At 36.1% G+C, this 20,789-nt stretch overlaps 1 protein-coding gene and 3 pseudogenes across 1 annotated transcript; 3 read left to right on the plus strand and 1 right to left on the minus strand.

Moving 5' to 3' along the window:
- The first annotated feature begins 865 nt into the window (after nt 1-865).
- LOC107724065 (fMet-Leu-Phe receptor-like) lies at nt 866-1,980 on the plus strand. Its single transcript, XM_016532842.1, has 2 exons — nt 866-1,390; nt 1,486-1,980. Exons 1-2 carry the CDS (start codon nt 866-868, stop codon nt 1,978-1,980), a joined length of 1,020 nt encoding a protein of 339 aa, XP_016388328.1.
- A 2,082-nt stretch (nt 1,981-4,062) lies between these two features.
- LOC107724066 (C3a anaphylatoxin chemotactic receptor-like) lies at nt 4,063-5,198 on the plus strand (annotated as a pseudogene).
- A 3,334-nt stretch (nt 5,199-8,532) lies between these two features.
- LOC107724067 (C3a anaphylatoxin chemotactic receptor-like) lies at nt 8,533-9,660 on the plus strand (annotated as a pseudogene).
- Nucleotides 9,661-13,785: 4,125 nt separating this feature from the next.
- Nucleotides 13,786-17,958, minus strand: LOC107724073 (lens fiber membrane intrinsic protein-like; annotated as a pseudogene).
- Between the last annotated feature and the right edge of the window lie 2,831 nt (nt 17,959-20,789).

A 20,789-nucleotide genomic window follows, 5' to 3' on the forward strand; every position in this document is an offset into this window, starting at 1 on the left:
GCACACACTTTAACAATTTAAATGGCTTTGTGATTTCTCTGTACTTAGAAATCTGCAGAATTGAATGTGTTTGTAGACAAAATGTGCACGTCTCCTCCCTCTTCCTGCCTGTCTTCCCTTGTTGCTAAAGAGCACACTTTAGAATGACTGAGCAAAAGATGCAGTGAGAAAACCTGTTCAGCATAAAATAGTTGATAGCATTTAACACTCAAACATAGTCTGTGCTGAACATATTGACAAAGGATTTCGCAGTGCTGTTTATCCTGAGACCAATAGTTTGGGCTGATTATTGCAAAAACGCCTACTGACACTGTGTGCACTAAAGAACATAGCAATTCATCACCAGATTTAGTTAACCATTTTGAAAGACATTTTACAATACAGGATTAAGGACAAGGATTAAATCATATTTGTTGCATGAATAATGTATAAAATATTAATGTTTAAATGAAAAATATTAAATATTTTTTTATTATAAATTTAATTTGAAATCAAATGTAATAATATAAATAAAATACATTGATTAAATTGTAAATATATAGAGTGAATGAAATCCTAAATGTAATGGGAGCCAAAAAAGTAATAATAAAAAAAAGGTTTTACTGGAGTTAGCAGGGAAATTCAAAATCTATAGCTGAAATCAATGTTCCTATTATGACTTCTAAGTAAACGCTATCAGTTTAATAACCTGTGTCCTCTTGGTTGCCAGACAACTCTCATCATGTTTATCTACTTGTGAGGTGAAGCTCGTGAGACTAGCATGGTAACCGCACGCTTATGGTGTACAGATTGTGTAGACAGATCAAAGTTGAGTGCATAAGCATATGAAAAGGCACCTTCTAAGGATTTATCTGTTGCTTGTAGAATGACCTCCAATACAACTCTTTCCCTTCACTCCAACTCCAAAATCTCAATGGACTATGAGAAAACGACAGTGAACATTGTCTTCTACACCGTCATTGTTCTCCTCGGCACCACCGGAAACTCTTTGGTCATCTGGCTGGCCGGTTTCCGCATGAAACCCACCGTCACAAACGTTTGGCTGGTTAATCTCGCTGTAGCGGACCTGATCTTCTGCTTGACACGAGCTATTTCTCTCACCAAAATCATTTTCTATGACCACTGGCCTTTCGGAGTTTTTCTCTGCAAGTTCAATGGTTTCTTCAAGTACGCCAACATGTTCTGCAGTGTTTTTCTTCTGGCCGTCATCAGTGTGGATCGAGCACTCTGCGTTTGCCATCCAGTGTTCACCAGAGAACGACGGACGTTATGTGCTGCTCGTGTGGTCAGTGTGGGAGTTTGGATTGTGGCGGTGATCTTTAGTTCACCGTTCTTTGTGTACCGACAAGTCTTTCCCGGCAATAACAATTTGAGCCACTGCTCATTCAAGGTCAGAATGGCTTTACAGATTACTGCATGCACAAACTTTCAGTACATTGCATTAAGATTATATTTAGTATTATGTATTTATAATTTCATTAGCAGGAGAAAGGAGCAGCAGAGGGTGGGATTTCATCAAAGTATGTCTACTACTGCATTCGTTTCATCTGTGGATTCTTGTTGCCTTTCCTGGTCATCCTTATCTGTTACATACTAGCTGCTGTTGGGATACACAGAACGTGGCTCTCTGGAAAATCGAGGCCTCTTCGGATTCTTGCTGTATTGGTCTGTGCCTTTTTCTTATGTTGGGCTCCATACCACTTTCTAGGGCTGGTCAAGTTGGTGAATAAAGACAATGAAGCAGTAAAAGTGGCACTGAGTATGGCTTCAAAATTGACCTATTTCAACAGCTGCATTAACACGGTTCTGTATTTCTGCACGGGACTGGATGTTAGTCGACGCTGCAACCAAAGCCTGTCTGGGATTTTTCATAGAGCGCTTATGGAGGAAGACCAAAGTCTCTCACAGCAAGGCACTAGAGAAGAAAGCTGTAATTCCATTCCAAAGACTGCAGACATTGAGTTTGTCACTAAAGTTTAAGAGATTCATATCTAGATTAATATCTAACAAAATGAAAAGTTAATGCTTTAATATGTAGATGGAGCCTTTATGAAAATATTGCAAAATACTAGTAATATATGTCATTTTTTTTTCATACAAATGTTTATGTGTCAATCGTACATTTTTATGATCGGCTATTTTTGCTTACACATGTTCGTTTGTTAATTAACAGGATGACATTGGCCAGAAGAGAAAACGGAAATTACTTGTAGCCTAATATGGGGTAAAGGGCACAATTTTTAGACCAGGATTGCATTACGACTGGGGTTAATCTGAGCTCATTTTTTATTGTTCATTTTATTCCTGTAATATTTGCCTTTGCAATAAATACACAGTGTATAAAAAGGTGTCTGATGCAATTACTATTCATTAGAAAAAAATCTAGAATTTCAATAGTTCAGTTCAGTTCAAATTCTGATATCTTCTGTGATTAAATAGTGAATCGAAAACCTTCAAACTTTAGCTCATAATGGCATTACTGAGCACACGTAACTAACATCTGCAGTGACACTGCAACATTAAAGGTTGAGCAATATTGCAAAATAACAAAGTGAACAAATACTACATTGCTCAGAAGTGAGACTGACAATAATTTCACAGAATATTCTGTGATTTTGATAGAAAATATTTTATATCAGTTTGCATATGCACCTAACCACTTATATGAGATTGCAAGTAGTCAAGTGATTTGAATATGATTCCTCTGCAGTTTTGAATGAGTTGCCTTCCAAATAGGCTATGTCATAAAAAGCTGTCTTAAAAGTAAAACCTCTATTAAACGACTTTAATTGTGAATAGTGCATAAGGAACAGTTGATTAAATTAATGATTCAGTTACCAGAAATGTATATTACAAGTTATTAAGATGAGCTCAAAAGACTTAAATCGTGTTCTGTATAGGAATCATACAGAATTGGTAGGTAGACCTACAAAACATAACTGCTATATTTATTTATCACTTTTACAAACATACTTATTACAGTTGCATATTGTATACTGATATGTTACATTCTGAAGCTGGTAGTAAAAATGTGAGTAGACTAATTTATAATATTTACATACATTAAGATATTTTAATCGTGGACTAATTAAAATAATCTTTACATAGCTGTTGCCTACATTTTCTTTAAAAGACTGTATTTTTATGAAACGTTTACCTGAACATTAGCTTTTTAACTTTGACTTTGGTCAAATTAATTGTATTTATAACACAAGCTTTGTTTGTTTCACAAAAATAGTTTCATGTCAAATAATAACTGGCAGACTGTACCTCCACAGGCCCCCTAAATCACAAGACTCTTCCAGAGTCTACCTTGTTGTTACATTTTGGTTGTGAATTTTTGTAACTTGAACATACAATATAAATACATGAATAATTTATGAATTTGCCAAAACCACACTTGACTTACATCATTTGTGTTTACGCAAACAAGCAAAGATCTGCACTTTTGTGCATGTCACCTCCCTCTTCCTGCCTTTCTCCTCTTTGTCTGCAGTGAAGACATTTATGAATGACCAGATCCATTACATCGAAAAGGGGAGAAGAGAGCAACTGCAAGTCATGTCAGTGAACGAGCAACTGATTTATCTATCAGCATAGCAAAATGACCTTATAATAGTCAAACACAGCTGATGACTCATTCACAAAGGATCATCCAGTGTTGTTCCCTGATGGTTTAGTCTGTTTTGGGAAAACGCTGATTTGTACAGATAAGAACATCTACATCATCTACATCTACAATTCTGTATAGGTTTTACTATTGCTTTGCAATTCAGTCAGTGCAATAAATGCTTGTAAGTATCTATGATTTGAATACACATCTGACATAAGAAGTGTTCTTAAAAAGTTTGAGCACAACAGGATTTTCTGCCATCTGATACACATTGTGGTTGCATCTTCTTGCAAAATGATGAACATTTTTATCTCTTTCAACATTCAAGACATTTTTGAGAGAACCCATGGTGAATTAATCTTTCAAGTTAGCTTAGAAATTGACATCAAGACAGATTTGTTTTTTTAAACTGAAATAACATTCATCGATTTATCTCTCTTGATTGTAGAATGAGCTCCAATATAACTCTTCTCCTCCACACCCACTCTGAGCTCTCAAACACTACAGCGGATATTGAGGCCATTATGAATAAGGTTAGTATTGTCTTCCTCAACGTCATTGTTCTCCTTGGCACCACCTGGGAACTCTTTGGTCATCTGGGTGGCCGGCTTCCTCATGAAGCCCAATGTCACTAACGTATGGCTGGTCAATCTCGCCGTAGCGGACCTGATCTTCTTTCTGACATGAGTCATATCACTCATCTCAAGTCTTTTCTTTAACCATTGGCCTTTCTGAGTTTTTCTCTGCAAGTTCAATGGTTTCTTCAAGTATGCCAACATGTTCTGCAGTGTTTTTCTTCTGGCCGTCATCAGTGTGGATCGAGCACTCTGCGTCTGGTGTCCAGTGTTCACCAGAGAACGACGGACATTATGTGCTGCTCGTGTGGTCAGTGTGGGAGTTTGGATTGTGGCGGTGATCTTTAGTTCACCGTACTTTGTTTACCGACAAGTCTACCTTGGCAAGAACAACTTGAGCCAATGCTCACTGGAGGTCAGAATGACTGCACAAATATATAAATAATCATGTATATACATGATTTTATTTAGTAAATGTTTATGTGTGTCATCATTTTGAATGACAGACTTTATAATTTTGTTTGCAGCACAAAGCAGCAGAATCAGGAGACAATTCAGCAAAGTATGTCTACTACTGCATTCGTTTCATCTGTGGATTCTTGTTGCCTTTCCTGGTCATCCTTATCTGTTACATACTAGCTGCTGTTGGAATACGCAGAATGCGACTCTCTGGAAAATCGAGGCCTCTTCGGATTCTTGCTGTATTGGTCTGTGCCTTTTTCTTATGTTGGGCTCCATACCACTTTCTAGGGCTGGTCAAGTTGGTGAATGAAGACAACGTGGCAGTAAAAGTGGGTATGTCTTCAAACTTAGCCTATTTCAACAGCTGCATTAACCCGGTTCTGTATTTCAGCATGGGACTGGATGTTAGTCGACGCTGCAACCAAAGTTTGTCTGGGATTTTTCATAGAGCGCTTATGGAGGAAGACCAAAGTCCCTCACAGCAAGGCAATGGGGAAGAAAGCTCTAATCCAAAGACTGCAGATACTAAATTTGTCACTAAAGTTTAAGAGATTTTACTCTCTATTTCTTGCTTGCTCTATTTCTTGGTCTTTTTGAATGCATTGTACAGCACTTTGGGCTGCTCTTGTGGCAGTAGAAATGTGCTATATAAGAAAATAAACTAAACTAAACTTACTTGTCAGGCCTATCAGATACCACAGAATTTAAAAGCATTTTTTATTATTAATATTTAACAGAATGAAAAATGTATGTACCTAAATGTCTGGTCTTCTGTCTAGCTTTAACCAGTATTTGGAGCCTTTAAGAAATATATGGTCAAATTAATATTTAGATAATTTGTAATGTTATAGTCTATGTAATCTAAATTAATGTATGTTAATCCAACAGTAGGCACATCTACATTGTGATGATTGATTATGTTTGTGTCCAGTAAATAATAAGATGATGTATTTAAGCCCACCTGAGGCAGAAAGAGAAAAATAAGTTATTATCAGCCTTCATTTTGTTTGTTTTATAATATTTACCTGCGCAATAAATGCATTGCTATGCATAAAGCTTCTGCTGCAATTTATCTTTGTTAGCAATACTGTTGCAGTCAAGATCAAGACAAGACCAAGACCAAGGCAGAGTGAAACCGAGTCAAGACCAAGATCAAAAACCAGCACTCCTAAAATTCATCTGAAAGATCCACATTTACTGCCTGAAAAATATCTAATATTTAATCAATAAATACAACTAGAATAATAAGGCACTATATATAGAGCTGGTACAAAACAACTGAAATCACTAACAACATAATTCATCTTTGCACTGCAGAGGCAGCACAGAAGCTACATCTGAACTGGTACAATTACAACTGCAGAAATATTGTTGAGATCAATGTTTTTAAAGTAAATTTTTGAATATAGAAATATGATGGAAAAATAAAATGAATATGAATATCAGACTAAAACCGCCAATAGGCTAGGTGGTGGCAAATCACTTGACTGAGTCACAGAATTATTTAATGATTCGTTCAAAGCAGCTGATTTGTTTAGTAATGAAACACCGCTGTGTTGCTCCGAAACACACAACAGTTCTGCTATGGATTTGTTTGGAACTACTTTCCTTGCAGAAATAGGCAAAGAAAAAAAAAAGATTTCTAAAATGTAATTCACTTAATATTAATTTCTTGTATCATGTTTTGCAGTTATGCTCATATTCGTGAAATCAGCTCTCTTGTTCTTGTGATATTGCTTATAATATAAAAACAAGATCTCACACAAGTACTTTTCTTAAATAATACCTTGAATTTTTTGGGCGTTTGTATTAATTTTGGTGAAATTCTGACCGGCAAAGCAGTATCAAATTAAATCATATTAGAAATAAGTTATTGATTACATATGAAGCAGTAAGTTTTACATTATCACTTTAATGATGTTAACAAATTAATCAGACAATGCACCTGCAATTTAGTGATATCCCCGCAGTTGTGGTCTTGACTGGTCTTGCGATAAAATCCCAAGTCCTTTTAGTCTGAGACTAAGACAAGTTTGAATACAAATAAGGTCGAGACAGAGACAAGACCAATACCTTCAAAAAATGGTCTTAAGACTGGTCTCAAGACCAAGGCCGCTCTCGAGTACTACAACACTAGTTAGCAAAAAAGCCACAACATGTTTTCCCAGTTCAAATGTCTTTTGTGTTAAAATGGTAAAACCTGTATTTAAGTAATCACTTTTTGATTACACTTGTTGAACAATGAATGCTCTTAAAAGTACATTAGTTTGCACTTTGCAACATGATTTTCTACCAGCTGATACATATCATGGTTGCATGAAAACAATGCAAAACAAAACAATATATAAAATGGCATTAGATGTATTTACACAGACTGTTTAATGCAGCTCAGGGGTGGCATGAATGCACTTAAAACAATTTTTGAAGCAAGTGACTACTGACTTGAATGGGTTTTTGAATCATTCGCTCAGCCGATATTTGGAGAAAACAGCATTCTTCCTCCTTGTCTGATATTGCTCAACTATATGTTCTACATTACATTATAAAAAACAAAAACTCATAGAGATGGATGTCACGTCAGTGACTGCATGACAAAAAGAACGTGTGGGATGAAAGCGTAAGAACTGTTTTCATTGTGAGAGTTTCACAATGAATTTGTCCAAGTTGGCAGCCCTGATTATGATACTTAAATTGCAAAGCAATTCAAAATAATCCTTACTGGTATATGGAGTAATTTAGTTGTAAAGTTAAAAATCTTAATATATTTTTATTTGAGAGTGACATAAATATGATAAATCATGGGAACCTGTTTAGCAGGAGCGTTTATAACCCTAACAGCCCAATTGTTTTTTAAGAACAACAGTCTTTGATTATGACTGCATACACAAAACACGGCAAGACTTAATCAGAGTAGAAAAATAGTGAGTGAAAATCTAAAATTAATGATAGGAACCATCAAACACTAAGAAGGACCAGGTCTGAACCACAAAACTACTGAAGCAGAAACAGCAAACCTCAATATTCACCTTGTTTCTGCAAAAACTGACCACAGAGAACTTCACAAAGCCAGAATCTACGAAGAGCTAAACAAACAAACAAAAAAAAAAACTTTAATCATAGACACCAATGCTAAAATATGAAAAAGATGGTGTCACGATCATAAAACCTGAACAGTTGGAGCACCAAGATGAACTTCAGCATCTGCCCTGGCAGCTCAGTCAGCTGACTTGAATATTATCAAACCACTATAGATAGTTTTGGAGAGAAGAGTGAGAATGTACAATTTGCCTTTAATACATTTTCCAACCTTCTTAGAATACATCCATAAAGGGGCAAACAGGAAGGGGGAGGAGACATGTATATACATATATCTCTCCTACCCCTTCCTGTTTGTCCTGTTTTGTCTGCAAAAGGAATAAATGACCAAATAAATGACAGAGAAAAGCAGAGATGAGCTCACACTGGTGTGATTTCAAAGAACCAGACACTTGTGACCCATTCACCAAGGATTACTGCAGCAGTCAATCTGTTTTGTAAAAACACTTGTGTACAGGTAAGAACACTCACATCGATTCATCAACACATCATTAATAGTAAATATATGTATGTATGTACGTATGTGTGTATACAAACTACCAATTTTAAAAGCCGACGACTACAGTTGTGTTCATCTTGCAATTCTTACAAGACCAGGTGTAACCTCGTCCTATGTGCAAAATTATGAAAATTGTATCTCTTCAAGCATTTTAGAAATTCCTGTGGGCACTCAAGGCAACTTAGTCTTTGTAGTTGGCTTACAAACTGGCATCATGAACAAACAGATATGTTGTTAAACAGAAAAACCGAAGGAACATTAATACATTTATCTGTCTTGATTGTAGAATGACCTCAAATACAACTCTTCTCCATGACATCCACTCTGAGGTCTCAAATCACCATGCAAACACTACAGTGGACACTGAAGACACTGTGAATAAGATCAGCATTGTCTTCCTCATCATCATCATTTTCTTAGGCACCACCGGGAACTCTTTGGTCATCTGGGTGGCTGGCTTCCGTATGAAGCCCAATGTCACTAACGTTTGGTTGGTCAATCTCGCTGTAGCGGACATGATCTTCTGCCTGACACGAGTCACTTCACTAATCAGAGATTTTTTCTATAAATACTGGCCTTTTGGAGTTTTTCTCTGCAAGTTCACTGGCTTCTTTAAGTACGCCAACATGTTCTGCAGTGTTTTTCTTCTGGCCGTCATCAGTGTGGATCGAGCACTCTGTGTTTGCCATCCAGTGTTCACCAGAGAACGACGGACGTTATGTGCTGCTCGTGTGGTCAGTGTGGGAGTTTGGATTGTGGCGGTGAGCTTTAGTTCACCGTTCTTTGTGTACCGGCAAGTCTTTCCCGGCAAGAACAATTTGAGCCAATGCTCGCTGAAGGTTACTTTTATGTCTGCATGCATCACCTTGCATATTATGTAATTATTATATAATAATATATTAGCAAATATGAAAATTTATATTTATAATTTCATTTTCAGGAGAAAGGTGACAATTCAGCAAAGTATGTCTACTACTGCATTCGTTTCATCTGTGGATTCTTGTTGCCTTTCCTGGTCATCCTTATCTGTTACATACTAGCTGCTGTTGGGATACGCAGAACACGGCTCTCTGGAAAATCGAGGCCTCTTCGGATTCTTGCTGTATTGGTCTGTGCCTTTTTCTTATGTTGGGCTCCATACCACTTTCTAGGGCTGGTCAAGTTGGTGAATAAAGACAATGAAGCAGTAAAAGTGGCTGAGTATGGCTTCAAAATTGGCCTATTTCAACAGCTGCATTAACACGGTTCTGTATTTCTGCATGGGACTGGATGTTAGTCGACGCTGCAACCAAAGTTTGTCTGGGATTTTTCATAGAGCGCTTATGGAGGAAGGCCAAAGTCTTTCACAGCAAGGCAATGGGGAAGAAAGCTCCATTCCAAAGACTGCAGATACTGAGTGTGTTACTGTAGTTTAAAAGAACTTTTTACGATGAGATTGATAGGATGAAAATGTTTCTTTGCTGCATGCATTGTGTCCTCCACAGTTTCCATTAAAAATACATCATATATTTACAAGACAAAGCCAGAGCCAAATAAGAATTTTAATATACTATACCATTATTGACAAATTATTTTCTGGTTTGAAATAAGTTATTTAATCATAATATTGTCAAACAGCTTTGGAAATGGCAGCCTTTCCCCATACAAATATATAGATAGCTGTACTTGTTTGCCTAAAATAAAGAATTTAAAGAATTGTTGAGAAAAGTTAAAAAATTCAAGAAAATACAATGTATTCAGATTTTCTTAAAGGGGTCATATGATGCGATTTCAAGCTTTCCTTTCTCTTTGGAGTGTTACAAGCTGATTGTGCATAGATAAGATCCCTGAAGTTGCAAAGACTAAAGTCTCAAAACCAAAGAGATATTCTTTATCAAAATTAAGACTCTGCCACGCCCCCCTAAAACGGCTCGTTCTAACACGCCCCCACATATCTACCCCACTATGTGGAAATATTTGCATAATGCGCCCAAATGTGCAAAGAAAGAAGGCGTGGTTTCAGGAACAGCAGTTAGTGTTGAAGCAGCCATGTCAGGGAGACGCTGCAATAATGTACAGTATTTGAAAAATAGTTTCAAAGTTTTTGAACATTAAAGCATGTCAACATATTCTGTTACACCAAATACACAAAATAATGATCTTTAAAAAAGCATCATATGACCCCTTTAATTGATATCTGTTTTTAACGATTTGGGGGGAATTCTGTTTTTTATAGTTTTCAAGAGTAATTGGCATTCTTCAGAAAAAAAGGAAGTGAACTTTTCTACAGAAGGCTTTTGCACCTCACTTGGTAAAAAGTTTTATTTAAAGAATTGTTCAGATGAGGAAGGACCATTTCTAATAAACAGAGGGAAAGCAAAGACATTTTGTGGAAATTAATATTTGAAAAAGCTGATAAAACTAAAGCCCAGATAAGACTGAATATAGCCTACACAGTGTTTTAAACACAGGATGTGTCATACTTGCTGACTATGTATTTGAGCTCTTGTGAAACTGCAAGTCTCCTCATGGCCCCATGGTGACAAAAAATGCTTATGAACAGTTACAAAGAGGCTGCAAAACCAAAGGTGAAATTAATTCAAAACAGTTACATATTTCATAACTTTTAACACGCCATAAAAAATCCCTTTATTATGTTCTACCATTTGAACTTATGTGAGTCAATGCAATCCTTAAAGCAACTGTATCCGTTTTCTACCTTGCAATATCAGTTTCAGAATCTGGTACACTGACTTCTAATAAGGCAAATGTTTTTTTTTTTTTTTTTTAAGTTTGGGGAGCAGGTACGAAATTCCGCCAAAAAATGTGGCAGCAACAAATGCACGTGTACACTATCCACTGTAATTACGATAGTGTATTCCACTCGCTTAACTGAAGGGGGCTCTAAAGTCACAAAAATACACAAAACTTTAAATAGCCGTCTATGAGGCTTTCTATCACCAGCAAAGGAGGTCATGAGCGTGGCCACCCATCCCAGTAGGACCAGGAGAAGCGCCAGTCTCCGAACCGCTTGCCCAGAAAGCTTAGGGTTACGCCAGTGTAGATCGACAGAGCCAGCAGCACAAACAAAGCTAGTTGTGGGAAAAAAAAGTGATGGGTTAAAAATGGGAAGAGGAAACGTAGTGCCATCTATATTTTTGACTTTAAGGGTTTAGAGATAAGTTGATTACTAGAGGGTGTGTCATTTCCCAGCGTCTTTCATGCAAATTACATTCTGTCCCAAAAGGTGTTAACTCGACTTGATCAATGCAAATTTAAATTGCTAGTTCCTGTCTCCATTTTTGGAGAATGTTTGCCTTGGTCTGGGTATTTAAGTTAAAACTGCAAAAAGCTCAGGGCGATTCTGTAGTCAGAAGCCTGTAACATAGAGTGTGTCCACACACTCTTATGTATCTTTCTAAAGTCAGGTATGCATCTTACTCTTAGAATCATCTTTGAGAATTTGATGTCTTATATTGATTTGATATCTTTGAATTGGCTATGTAATTGGCATAATACATATTTACCTGACTGATAATATTGTTACATTTGAATTTATTCTGACTTACTCTGAGATGATTGACTCTAATTAATTGTGTTAAGTCTACAACACTGCAAATCTGCACTCAGGTTAGTAACGAACTAAAATGTTTTAGAGCTCCGGCTAACACATTGGCACTAGTTATGTATACTTAGACTGTAGAGGCTATTGGGTTTTTCCATTTAGAACAACAGTGTGTTGCTGACCAACCCAAATTCGGGGTCAGCCTCAACCTCTGATTATTGTAATATTATTCTAACTAAGTGTACGTGAGAAATCACATGATTATAATTAGTTACTTAGAAGAAGTTAAGTTGGTCAACGTGGTTCTATAGTAATGGTTATATGACCTCTGGTTAGATATAGTCTTACCTTAATTAAGTGTGTACAGATCTATGGGGACTAAATAAAAGTATTCTGGAATGAACTAAGTATTGCACGAGCCATCCAGAATATTAGTCAATCGCCTCTGTCTGCCTTTTCTCTGCAATTTTACATCTCACCACTAAGTGTCAGCACAATGAAATGTGAACACCCTAGAATTCCTTAATTTGCTAAGTTTAAGGGCCTGTCCAAATTTGCAGTTTTGGTCCAAATACATGAAATACATCATGTAAGTAGACAAGTGGTAAAGTGCAAAGACACAAGTGTGGGTATTTGGATAGCCCCTAAATCACTTACCTTTTACATACGAAGGACATCAAAACTAAAGCTGTCTTAAAAGTGCATAGACCTCTATTAATTACACTTTGAACATATAGAAATATAAAATGATGGGGGAAAAATAAGTTCTGTTAGACAAAGTAAGTGACTGGTGACTTGAATAGGTATTTGAATCATTTGCTTAGCCAATATTGAGGAAAACAACATTCTTCTTCCTTGTCTCTTAACTATTCTACATATGAAAAACAAGAACTCATACAAACAGTCGTCACATCAATGGCACTGAATTAGAAAAAGTGCGTGTGGTTTGAGAGTGTGAAAACAAAGTTAAATGTTATATATATATATATATATATATATATATAAATGAACAATATCACTCGAGTACGAGAGCGATACCGGCTATATCAGCATGGCTGTGATTAGGCCAGAGGCAATCCCTTCTCGGAGAAACTCGTCTTTGGCGGGGAAGCCTTGTCTTCTAAAAGACAAGATAACTCGTCAATGGCGGCGGCTCATGTTTTATTAAAATATAGCCTACACATATTGGAATGTTTGTTGTTTCTTCCAATAAAGTCTTATATTGTCTTCTGGAACTCTGACTTTGAATATTTTTGCAAGACTTTCTACACTACAAAGGCTACTTCTACTTTTTTGTACCTCACTTGGGAAAAAGTTTTAAAGTTCAGATGAGGAACGACCACCATTTCTATGAATAATAGAGGGAAAGCAAAAACATTCTGAAATGAATATTAGAAATAGCTGGCATATAAGCCCTAATAAAACTTAATAGCTGCAAAAAAAACAAAACATGTGATGAGGGTCTCACTCACAAAATACGCCCATTTACTGCTATATAAAAATGTAAACCCAGCTTCGATCTTTTATTGCTCCATTTTTCTCACAACTGATTAACACAGGATGTGCCTGACTATGAATTTGAGCTGGTGTGAAACTGCGAAACAAGTTTGATACTCATGTCCACATGGTGAAATAAATGCTTATGAACAGTTGCAAAAATGATGAAACACTAAAAGTGAAATTATATTGCAAAACAGTTACTACATATAACTACATGTACAAGCTCTAACTTCCAACGACATAGAAAGATGCTCTAAAAATGTGTTTATGTGAAGTTTATGTGAAGTCATAATGTATTGCAATGCTACAATATATCAAGACAGAAATTTCACAGAAAATGATATGATGTGGAATTTTATTGAAAAAAAAAGATGAAAAGTGAAATAAACACTTGTGAAGACTGGTATTGTTATCTGAGCAGAATTATACAAGTATATGTGCGTGTGTAAAAAAAGAGTCCTTTAATGTGGTTTTAAACTATAAATTTGCCAGTGTATTTTTGAAGTTTAAAGTTATTAAACTTATATAACATTAAGGTGTGATGAAGTTCCTGATGATTTTTGAGCCAAAACTTTCTGCTGCTTGCAGTTTTTCCTTCTTCAGGTTAGCGACTTCCAACCACTCTCCTGGATTCATACATTCTGTGGGCACACATGTAGAATATCCCTGCAAAAGACAATTTTCAAATCATAAACATTTAAGTAAGTGTGAATATTTGTTCTAGTATCAACTAAAAATGAAATAAATACATGAAAGAATTAGCACGTACACGTAACAGCAATTATTTACTTAGCTGTTTTTGTTTGTTCCAAACCATTGGTAGGTCACCATATATTAAAGGGTTAGTTCACCCAAAAATGAAAATTATATCATTAATTACTCACCCTTATCCTGTCCCAAACCCTTAAGACCTCCGTTCATCTTCGGAACACAAATTAAGATATTTTTGATGAAATCCGAGAGCTCTCTGACCTCCATAGACAGCAAGGGTCCTACCACGATCAAGGCACAGAAACGTAGCAAGGACATCGGTAAAATGGTCCATGTGACATCAGTGGTTCAACAGTAATTTTATGAAGCTACGGGAATATGTTTTGTGCGAAAAGAAAACTAAAATAACTTTATTCAATAATTCTTCTCTTTCGCATCACCCTAGAGCGCCATTTTGGAGAGTATCACGAAGCTTGCACATGATTTTCCTACATGTAAACAACATTTAGAGGAGAACACTCGCATGTGTCGTGATACTCTCCAAAATGGTGCCCTAGGGTGACACAGAGGAGAAGAATTGTTTGATAAAGTTGTTATTTTAGTTTTCTTTGTGCACAGAAAAGTATCCTCGTAGCTTCATAAACTTACATTTGAACCACTGATGTCACATGGACCATTTTAACAATGTCCTTACTACGTTTCTGTGCCTTGATCGTGGTAGTACCCTTGATGTCTGTGGAGGGTCAGAAAGCTCTTGGATTTCATCAAACATATCTTAATTTGTGTTCCGAAGATGAACGAAGGTCTTACGGGTTTGGAATGACATGAGGGTGAGTAATTAATGATATAATTTTCATTTTTGGTGAACTATCCCTTTAAATAATGAGAACAGGCACACTTACATTTTAATGTGCTTTTTAATATGAGTTTGGTCTGGTTTTATTTTTTGTGACAGAACATTTTCATGAGGTCAATCAAAGTCCTTTCAACCACATCCTTAGGCATATTATTTCCATTCTGCACCACGAGAACATTTCATAACTTTCAGCACGCCATAAAAACTCACTTTATTATGTTCTACCACTTGAACTTCTGAGTCAATGCAATCCTTAAAGCAACTGTATTTTCTACCTTGAAATATCAGTTTCAAAATCATTCTGATGGTACACTGACTTCTAATAAGGCAAATGGCTTTTATTTTCATGCTCCTTCCAAAAGTCTGTTCTCGGAGTACGTAAATTCACTGAGCGGGTACGAAATTCCATCAAAGAATGCAGATTGCTTTACGGTAGCAACAAATGTGTGCACAACTATCCACTGTAATTATGACAGTGTATTCCACTTGCTTATCTGAAGGGGGTCCAAAGTCACAAAAATGCACAAAACTACATACAGTTGCGTTAAATAGCATTCTATGAGGTTTTCTATCACCTGCAAAGAAGGTCATGAGCATGGCCACCCATCCCAGTATGTAGGACCAGGAGAAGCGCCAGTCTCCGAACCGCTTGCCCAGAAAGCTTAGGGTTACGCCAGTGTAGATCGACATAGCCAGCAGCACAAACAAAGCTAGGTGTGAAAAAAAGTGATAGGTTAAAAATGGACAGAGGAAACGTAGTGGTGCCATCTATATTTTTGACTTTGAGAACAGTTTTTAGTTATACTTAAATATGCTAAAATTTCACATTCTACAGCTCACTGTGCCTGTGTTTTGTGACTCACTGGAGATGAAAAACATGATTCCTGCTGCAAAGGAACGGCTGAATCTCTCAAAGGCAGAAAAATGGGCAAATGAGAGGATGCCTGCCATGATGCCCGCAAAGCACGCCATTCCCGATAGGATCATGAATGCCCGTGTGGCATTCCAATATGCTGGGGAAACAGACAAGAAACGATCATAAAACAACAGTCAAGATGGGTATGTTCATTCTCTTCTCATCCCAGCCATATCTTATCACTGTTTGTCGGATTTTTCTCATGTGATCTTTGAAGAACTGTCCCAGCAGAATCCCCTTGAACGAACCAGAGTACAGCTCCTGTAATCTCAGATGCCATTTTATGAGACCAGGGGTACAACTTTGGAGCACCTGTTCAGAATGCGACTGTGCAAGGCTCAGACAACACAAACCAGAGTGTGGAGCTCTGTATGGCAAAAATAATAAAGCACTGCCATCTACAGGCAAAAATGGTCTAGAAGCTCAAATGCAGGTGCCAGATTTCTTGTATGATGTTGTTGACTCTACATATGACTTATAACTTCACAATGATTTAAAATAGCCATGAATGCATGAAGTTTGCATGAATATATTTGCTTACCTATACTTGCTGTCTGCATGTAGCACTTGTTGGCCATGCAAGTACCTCCACAGGCCCTGGTGGGCATAGCTGCCTGAGAGGCGATACTGCATCCAATAGTCTGTCGCTGTGGAAACCATTATTAGGATGTTCCCAATAATGGCACAGAACAGGCCGCCGCCCATAAAGCTGTACATCCTGATACACGCTGTGATTATGCAGGAAGGAGATATACACTAAACAGACAGGAGAGATGTTTTAATTTTACACATACAGATGCTTATGTGCACACATTAATAAATGTCACAAAAAGACTTCCTATAATAAACCAAAAATATAAATAAAACATAAAAAAATGCAATTTTTTTTCTCTTCAAACCAACATTTGGCTAAAATGACCACAGATATCTCAACACAAATTTTGAAATTCAACAAATTAAACATATTATATCAAATATTAACATGTATAAATATTAGTATATTAAAATAACTCACTCAATTTAAACACAAAAGCATTTGCGCATGTTTTAAAAATAAATGAGCAAAATAGCATTACAAATTTGGTATTATAAGCAATATATATATTTTTTAATTACTCCTCAAGCTTTACAGTTATAGATTTTTTGACACTTGCATAAATCATTTCATTTATCATGTTTCGTCAACTTAAAAATACAGATGTTACAGTCTTTTTGCAACTATGCAGGAAGGTGATATACACTAAACAGATAGGAGGAAAGTTTTGATTTTACACATACAGATGCTTATACTGAATACACGTTCATAAATGGCACAAAAATCTTGTACAACTAATAAACAAAAAATATAAATAATACATTTTATAAAATCAAACCATTTTTCTCTTCAAACTATATATGGCTAAATAAATTTGGCTAAATAAAAATGTCCACATCTTTTGTCAAAATTTGTAATTCAGTAGATTAAAAATATGATATTAAATTAAATATTAACATGTATAAATATTAATACATCAAAATTACCCAATTTATTATAATACGAAATATACGAATTTCGTATTATAAGCAATATACACTTTAAAAACATTCCTCAGGCTTCACAGAAATAGATTTCTTTATAGCTGCATAATTCATTTTGTTCATCAAATTTCTTCACACAAGAAGCTTAAAAATACAGATGTTACAACTTTTTCAGTATACTTCAACATATTGAAATTGAGAAGCCCGTCTCATTAAAACATGAGAATTATTTATGATATTCCAGGCTAGATAGTCATTAAGAAAGAAAACATTTCTCTAATTTATGTAATGGACATGCTTATCTTAAGATAACTAGCCTACCAGTTCCATTCACACTGCGTTGACGTTTCAATCAAAGAACTGAATATTAAGAATTACAGATATATACAAAAAACATAAAAGTTTTCATACCTTGTTGCTTCTGAGGCAAATCCCTCGTTGCTTATTCTCGGTGGAAAGAGGGAGTGAGAGAGTGGAGAAGGAGAGAGAGATGTTAAGAGGCAAAAGAGAAATAGACAACCTGTGTTGCCCTTTTTGTTGATGGTGGCAAAATCCTTTAAATGCTACCTCCTCTGTCCCTGAAACAAATACACTTGAACTGGTTAGGGCAGGGGCCCTGGTGAGTCTGACTTTTCACTATGTGTATGCATGAGGTCAATGGTCCTCCTTTTGTTTGAAGAGTAGACTGTTCTGTAGCTGCACATATTCAAAGGATTGCTTTGGTACAGCAGTCAATGCAAAACGCTGAGTTGCATGCTTGCTTTGACAGGGGCCACAGCGTGGATACCCATGGCATACCTATAGTTTAAAGTGCAATAAACTCCATGTTTCCCATTCGCAAATCAAATTACTAAATCCATTTTTTAATAATAGTTCAAACACGAGGGAAAATTCCATTTGGAAAAAATTATGATCTGTAAATGTGTTAATGAACCAAATCAATGCTTATGAACAAGCTTTTATATAGAGAGAACCCATATGCATATGACTCATGTGATGTGTCAAAAACAGGTTAACTGTATGACTGACAATCACATCGGTTTAATCAAATCACATGACTTTGTTCCTATAAATTACACTACTAGTGTATATACAAATGTACTGTTGAGTGAGATTCTTGGGTGCTTGCTTTACAACAAAGCAGTAGTACCACAAAAGTGTTGAAAAATATCCATCCATCCATTTTCTACACTGGCTTATAGGTTCAGAAGCAGTGCTGGAGCATAAGTTAAAAAAAATCCACATATTAAATATTTATTAAAGAACATATAGATCAGATCTCTGTGTGGAGCACTGGCTGTTGTCAGACTCCTTGTGCAAACAAAACTCTCACTGGATTATTACAATTAATGCAAAATGAATGTTTGGAAATGTAAACTGACATTTCCTACTGACACACTACAGCAAAAGATAGAAATAACTGACTTAAAAACATTTTTAGCGGGAAAATACTAGTATTCTAATAATTTTGGCCACCACTGTATGCATGTATGTATGTATGTATGTATGTATATACAGTGCCTTACGAAAGTATTCATACCCCTCCATTTTTTTCATGTTTTGTTGTTGCTGCCTTTTGTTAAACTGCTTTAAATTACTTTTTTCCCACATTAATCTACAATCCATACACCATATTGACAAAGCAAAAACAGAATTGTCACAACTTCATAAATTTATTAAAAATAAAAAAACTGAAATAAGTACATTGCATAAGTATTCATACCCTTAACTAAATATTTAGCTGAAGCACCTTTACAGCCTCAAGCCTTTTTTGTTTGATGCAACAAGCTTTGCTCATCAGCATTTGCCAATCATCTGCCATTCTTCTCCTCACCTCTTCACCTCTCAAGCTCTGTCAGGTTGGATGGGGGCAGTTGCACATTTTTAGATTTCTCCAAAAATATTTGATTGGGTTCAAGCCCAGGATGGGGCTGGGCCACTCAAGGACATTCACAGAGTTGTCTATAAGCCACTCTTGCTGTGTTTAGGTTCATTGTCCTGTTGGAAGGAAAACCTTCTGCTCAGTCTGAGGTTCTGGATGCTCTGGCCTTGGTTTTCATTAAGGCTAACTCAATATTTTGGTGCATTGAGCTTGTCTTCTATTCTGATGACTATTTATACTATAGTCGCACCGGTACCAGATCGGTGGAGTGTTGCAGTGATGTTTGTCCTTCTGTAGATTTCTCCTATCTCCACATATGATCATGGAACTCAGCTAGAGTGACCATCAGGTTCTTGGTCACCAGTCTAGACAAGGCCCTTCTCCATCAATTGCTCAGTTTGGCCAGGAGGGCAGCTCTAGGAAGAGTCCTGGTTGTTTCAAACTTCTTTCATTAATAAATTTGCAAAGATGTTAAAAACCTTTTTTATTTCACCATTATGGTGTATGGAGTGTAGATTGATATGGGAAAAAAGTAATTTAAAGCAGTTTAACATAGGGCAGCAACATAAAATGTGAAAATATTATATATTATAATACTATATTATATATATACTTGCTGCTGGCTATATTAACTGAATTAAAATATATGTTAACAATAGAGACACTGAATATCTGCATGGTCAACAGGACAATTTTAGTAGCTTATTCTCCAAAAGCACTTGGACAAACTTTTATTTTGTAGGCCTACTACAAATGTCAGGTTAAACGAAACCTTTAATCTTTTATGTTGGGTGTTTCAATGAATGCTGAATGAAAATTGTTAGAAAAAATGTAGGGGACAGTGCTAGTGACAATGAAAGTATATTTTATGGTGGTTTTGCCAAACATGTCCAAAACTATACTTGGATTTTTTTGTTTTTTTCTCGCATAAACATCAGATTTTAAGTATGAAGTAACTGGCAACCACACATTTTTTCACATTATTTTAATAAGAAAAGGAACCCTTAAGGTGTGTGAGCTGGTGTTCAAATGTTCAAATCCTTTCCATGTTGTCAAATGTCTTTGGCGTTAGCTGATCATTTAATATTATTGTATTAATTACGTTAACTTCTCAAACTATGTACATAAAATATACTGCGTAATTATGACGACAAGGCTCAAATAAAAACAAAACAACACAAAAAAACATTTGTTCAATTTGCCACACAGCACAGCCTCGTGGCAACAGCAGTGCAAGTTCAGGAACATATAGAGTAGCCGAGTACTATTGGCAAAACAACGCTTTTACTACCAAAAAAAATCTCATATGTTTATTTATGAAAACATGTTACACGTGTACATCGAGTAAATAATTCTGAGCGTTGTATAAATTATGTTAGCCAGTTTATTCACATTAGAGATTAACAAACGTCTATATTTCCTACCCACCACTCTTGCATTCGTGTCATGTGGTTTGATCAAAAACCCGGATTGGATCGCGGAGGTCACCTGAGAAAAATCACCACTCGTCAAATTCGTGATTCCCTGTGCTGATGTGACCAAGGAAAAATCGTATATTTTGTGCACGTTATACGTTTAGAATTACACACGGACATATTCTAAATCAAGGTAAGTTTT

Source organism: Sinocyclocheilus rhinocerous, unplaced genomic scaffold (assembly GCF_001515625.1).
Source record: "Sinocyclocheilus rhinocerous isolate Xijiao unplaced genomic scaffold, SAMN03320098_v1.1 scaffold335, whole genome shotgun sequence".
In the NCBI taxonomy this organism is placed as follows: domain Eukaryota; kingdom Metazoa; phylum Chordata; class Actinopteri; order Cypriniformes; family Cyprinidae; genus Sinocyclocheilus; species Sinocyclocheilus rhinocerous.